The 6,075-nt window shown below is 41.1% G+C and overlaps 1 protein-coding gene across 1 annotated transcript; it reads right to left on the minus strand.

The window, feature by feature from the left end:
* Positions 1–260: 260 nt before the first annotated feature.
* Positions 261–5,842, minus strand: ptges (prostaglandin E synthase). Its single transcript, XM_024147038.2, has 3 exons — positions 5,514–5,842; positions 5,287–5,369; positions 261–2,480 (listed from the first exon to the last, which is right to left on the minus strand). Exons 1-3 carry the CDS (start codon positions 5,619–5,621, stop codon positions 2,231–2,233), a joined length of 441 nt encoding a protein of 146 aa, XP_024002806.1. The 5' UTR covers positions 5,622–5,842; the 3' UTR covers positions 261–2,230.
* Between the last annotated feature and the right edge of the window lie 233 nt (positions 5,843–6,075).

Consider the following 6,075-nt stretch of genomic DNA (forward strand, 5'->3'; position numbering starts at 1 on the left):
ATTCGGCGCATGTGACAAATAAAATGAGATTTTATTTGAAATTTATGAATTAAAAATCTGAGAACGGTAAACAATCATTTCTGATGAAAAAAAGACAACTGTAAAAGATGTGTGGATATAGTGTTTTGGTACTAAACTCTTTATATCTAAGCATCAACATCAGCTTGAGACCAGCTTGAGACCTCTATTATTCCTTAGACAAACATTGAATGTCATTTCCCCAATGAAAACCCAATAAAAGAACAAGGCAAGACAAAAAGTGAATTCATTAAAGAACTCGCTTTACTGTCTCATGGCACTCCATACACATCCATTTGTACATTCAACAAGATGCCCATTCTTTTCAATGCACATTCAATAACGGAGTAAACAATAAAGTAATACAGTAATTTGGAACTGTAACTAGGAAATGCAGTAACTTGGAACTATGAAGCAGTAACTTGGAACTGTGAAACAGTAACTTGGAAAGGTGTGGCAGTAGCTTCCCACTAGGCATGCGCTGCTTGAATCAACATTGTTTCCATATAATTTTAATGAAATTACATTGAACCAATGTGGAATAGACATTGAATTGACTTCTGTGCCCAGTGGGTATTTGGTATTTTATTAGGATCCCCATTGGCTATTGCAAAAACAGCAGCTACTCTTCCTGGGGTCAACACAAAACATGAAACATGACATAATACAGAACATTAATAGACAAGAACAGCTCATCAGTCAGTTGTGTCAGTGCAGTACATGTTGAGTGACCTTCTCTATAAGCATGCTGAAAGTCTGTAGTTAATTTATTTACAGTGAAATAGCATTGTACTAGGTCAAACACAAAGACTTTGGAACTGTGTTGCAGTAACTTGGAACTATGAAGCAGTAACTTGGAACTATGAAGCAGTAACTTGGAACTGTGTTGCAGTAACTTGGAACTATGAAGCAGTAACTTGGAACTGTGTTGCAGTAACTTGGGAATGTGTTGCAGTAACTTGGAAATGGGTTGCAGTAACTTGGAACTGTGTTGCAGTAACTTGGGAATGTGTTGCAGTAACTTGGAAATGGGTTGCAGTACGAAAATTTTGAAATTTTCGGAACTGTGTTGCAGTAACTTGGGAATGTGTTGCAGTAACTTGGAAATGGGTTGCAGTAACTTGGGAATGTGTTGCAGTAACTTGGAACTGTGAAGCAAAGAAACACAGAGGTGGAGGATAAAATAGATGTTATGATTATGGACAATTCAGCAGTCATAGCTCCTATCTAGGTCCAGGACCAGACCAGGAAAAACTATGGGCTGTAGTCAAATCCTGTGATCAGGAAAAACTCTTGGCCTCATCGGTAGCCCATCGACAGGTGTGGTAGACCTGATGTCTCTGTGTCATCATCCCCCATCTTGTGATGCCATGGTGGCCAATGCTAGATAAACGAACACAGTGAACCACCACACTGGAAACGTTCCTTAGAATGGCACATGCTCTTCAGTTCAACCTCTAAGACTGGATCAAGCTGGTTTCAGCTGAAAGGTCATTATATCCCAGACATGTCCTACTAAAATAGCTCTGTGGAATAAAATAGGTGCAGTGAAATGTATTGTTTTACAGGGTCAGCCATTGTAGTACAGCACCCCTGGAGCCAATCAGGGTTAAGTATAATTAAGCAATAAGGCCCGAGGGGGTGTGGTATTGGGCCAATATACCACAAACACCTGAGGTGCCTTATTTCTATTAGAAACTGGTTACCGACGTAATTAGAGTAGTAAAAATAACACAGCTGTCACCCAATCAGCATTCAGAGCTCAAACCACCCAGTTTATAACAAGAAATAGAGAATGAAAAAGACAGAAACAAGCAACAACTTGTGTATACACAAACAACATGACAACACAATGAACTGGTTAAAAGGTTCAATGTTTACTAATTAAAACCTTAATCTTCAGAGAGTAGAGTCCCCTGTACTATCAAGAGGGAGGCAATTGACTTCAACATTGCATAGCAAACATACAGTACTGCAGGGGGAGGTGCTTGCTAGAGCACAACAATGACTTCATTTCAGAGTACACACTTTCAGAGTACATACTGTCTTACAGTCGAGAGACACAAACTGCTATGGTAGCATTGATGGCGATATAGTCTTGAGGATTTCCATTGTATGAAAAGCATCTCTTGCAGTATCCTCTACCGCTGATCTCACAGACTGAGATAGGTCACAGATTGAAGCGGTCACAGATAGATCCAGAACACCACAACTACCACGAGGAGGCCACCGCCGCGAGGACCTGCACGGCCATGGACACGCAGGGCACTTGGGCGACGACATAGGCCAGGGAGCGTGTGGGCGCCCGCAGGACACACAGGTAGGCCACTGTATGAAGCACGCGGAACAGGAAGAAGACCAGGAAGTGAGCGCGGGCCACAGCAAGCGACGGGCCAATCAGGGAGTACACAGCCCCCAGGAACAGGAAAGGGAAGATATTCTCCATGTCGTTACGGTGAGCCCTGAAACACAAGAAGAGAGAATATTACATTTCATGTTTTAGATGTATATATATTTTTTTACATTAATTGATTGGATATAGTCATATTTATTATCATGGATGTATGGATTTTACATGAATAACTAAGCTGTTCACACTGACTCAACAAGTTGACAAGAATGACTTGAATACACACAACAGCTCCCCACGCTCACACATCTGTTTTGAATCAGAAGGTCATTCCTGGAGCTTACGGTATCGTCGTCTGACTCAGCCGTCTGCCACTGACCCAAGCAGTGCACAAACCCACTTCCGCTGTGATTACTCCACACACATGCAACTTTCTCCATTAGCCAACATAAGGGAGGGGTTTAGCCTACTGCGTAACAGAAGGAAATGCCTTCATGGCCAAAGGGAGTACAAACACACAGCTTTGCTGAGCGTGGAAACCCTCCATTACAAGTCTGTGCGTAGATGCTTATTCGGGTTTCTTTCTTTAAGTGAATCACTTCCTCTCTTCTGACTATCACTTAAGAGAAAATTCCTCTCATGGATTCCAGTCTCTGTCTCTAAATAGACCTATAGAATGTCGCAATGTATGCATGGGCTTTACCAGCAGCTGTCTTGAGTCAGTCGTAAAACCCAAACCATGGATTATCAATCATCCTTAAAAAGGCCAAAACAGTTGTAGTGACTCAATAGTATGAATTTTCTTCAGAAGCCATTTAGACATTCCAATGAAATCAGATGTGCTGAGAAAAAGGAAGAGGATGGCTGTATGTAATCTCTGAGAAGTGCAGCATGTTATTCATCTTGCTTTGTTGAATTCAAGTACCACTCCAACCAATCAACATCAAGACATGGAAAACTCCCATGGTGTAATCTAAATAGAATAGACCCTTGAGTGTTTGATTATTTTGGCAGAGTTGTTAGGAGTTTAAGATTGATAGGAGTACAGACTGAGACAAGAGAGGAAAAGGTGAAGCGAGGGTTTACTCCGCCCAAAATCTGTCCACGTTAAACAGATCAATATTTATACTAAGCTATATGGAATGTTTTTAAGAAGGTCATACCAAGGATCATTTAGCTATTTGATTTTGAATTTTAAGACCCAATCAAAAAAATATTTAAAAAGATAATTTGATGCAAAAAAAATTGGGCCTTACTGCTATTAGCCCATACAAACGCATTGAATAACAGATTCACTACATGGAACAACAGACACTCCCCCAAAAATATCAAAAGGAAGTTTGTTCTGAAGTGTCTGTCCTATATCTGAGAGATATAATAAAGATCAGGAAAGATTTATTTTATGTATTTAACTCCATATTCTTGCCATTAAACAGTCTCCATAAATAATGCCATTAATTTGGGGGACCTTCAGACGAGTTGTGAGGGCTGTGGATGTTGCTCAGAGTCACATTAGTGTGTATGTAGCCCAAACGGTTCGGACGCTACAGACAGAAGTTTGCAGATCGGCTGTACCGACTTCAGACGAGTCTCCTGAGACTTGTGGAGGTCGTAGAGCAAAACGGAGAACATCATTGAGAGTCTCATCTTTCCATAGAGGGGTCATAATAGTTTGTAAGCAAAACCGTTCGGACACTACAGATGATTTTGTGAGAAGACTGATTTTCGGAATGTCTCATGGTCTGACACGCAGCGCTCTACCTCTGTTACCTTTCACCACAGATGTGGAAATTATATCTCTAGCTTAAACTGACGAATTGTTATGAGCATTTTTTGATGATGCTAATTATATTTCAGTGGGGGCATGGAGATCAGGGGGACTTAATGCTGTTCTTGGAGAATCTTAATTGGACCTAATTGATACCAGTCACAGAGCATTCCATTGTATTGCGCATCAGTGCATGAATGCCTGCTCAGCTCATCACATTTTACATCATCAAAGAGTCAGGTCAGAAAGGGCCTCATGTGAGGGGAGAAAAGAGGGGAAAGTTTTCAGTGTTCACTAGAAAGATAGTTTTTTTCTGCTGTCGTGGATCATTTCCTGTCTAGTTAAAACAACACAGACACTGAACCATATCCCAGCCCCAGGATGGATAACAAACGTCTGTGAAATAAAAATGAAAGAGCCACAAATGATCTCTAAAGAGTTCAACCAGCTCCAGGTAAAATTCTCCATTTACATGTTTGGTTGTCACATGGAATGTGGGGTTCGTGGTCACTATCAACATTGCCACTGCCAGTATACAATAAATCCCACGCTCTTTGTGATGGTGCTATAAAGAGCTCCCTTCGTTGCCTCTCTCTCACACACAAACAGCACACACACACATATTTACTCAAAATGTCAAGGCATTCAAATGCTGAATTTTGTTAGGAATATAGTTTGATTAAAGAAAAGCTATTGCTTAATTTCCTGTTACAAGTGGAATACCTTACTTGCAAACACTGTGACAACCAACCTCATACTGTGTGTGACAACCAACCACATACTGTGTGTGACATCCAACCCAGGATGGAGCTGGTTGTCACAAGTGGACAGAGTGTGTTTGATGGCTTATAACTCCATGTTGGAATAAGACATGAGGATAAAAAGAGTCCCCACAAGTATTGAAAGTGACTGGTGCTGAGAATTACTGCATTGTCGGAACTAGAAGCACAAGCATTACGCTACACTCGCATTAACATCTGCTAACCATGTGTATGTGACAAATACAATTTGATTTGATTTGAATTACACCAAAAAAGTGTGACAACCAACCCGGTCTCCACTACTGTTGAACATTATATTGCTACCACCAATGTCAATAGGCTAGGGCTAGGCTACAATACAATCTGAGAACAGTAATCGCCCTTCTCACCTTCGGCACCGTTCTACGTCCGGATCCTCTCTGTAGTACTGGACGCCGCCGTGTCTCTGCGCATCCTCTGGGTTAGCGAAAGCCTTCCCAGGAGAGAGAGATAATTCACAAATACCCTGACCAACGTTTATACAGCGCCATACTTTACTTTTGTAACTAAGATGTATTCAAACCATAGATCAAATACCGAACTAGCCTAATAAACTGTTAACTGCGAAGTATCTTACCTTTTTACGAAGCCTGACTTGTCCAGTGATGATTGCTATGATGTACATCTTGATGACCAGGAGAACACTATAGAAAACAAAACAGGAAAAAGCCTCGTTCTCCAACATGATTGTTTGGTATGATCTTCCAATTCCCAGGTGAAGTACTGCTGTGTTATCGACGTCTGCGGTTGGAGAGTTGCTCGTGCTCACACGGAGCCTAACTGGAAAGTATGGAGCGGGATGTAGCCCCAGGACTCAACACTTTCACTGACGCACATTTTGGAGGGGCTGGTCTGGTGCCTCTCTCTCGCTCTCTCGTTCTCGCTCCCTTTAGCCACGTTTATACACCTTGTGGGTTTTGTGATCTGATCAATGTGGTCCAATCACTATCTGATCAATGTTTGTAACATCTACACATTCTATTAAAATGTGTATTTTACCTGCCCACCGTCTCCACATTGCAATATGTTTGACTGATATTATAAAACAATGATATGAATTCATTTATTTTAAGACAATTACTGATGCCATAAGTCAATGCTATTACCTGTCAGTGATTATTTAGGCCTGCATTATGATT

The sequence above is a fragment of the Salvelinus sp. IW2-2015 genome, linkage group LG4q.1:29, assembly GCF_002910315.2.
Source record: "Salvelinus sp. IW2-2015 linkage group LG4q.1:29, ASM291031v2, whole genome shotgun sequence".
NCBI classification, from domain to species: domain Eukaryota; kingdom Metazoa; phylum Chordata; class Actinopteri; order Salmoniformes; family Salmonidae; genus Salvelinus; species Salvelinus sp. IW2-2015.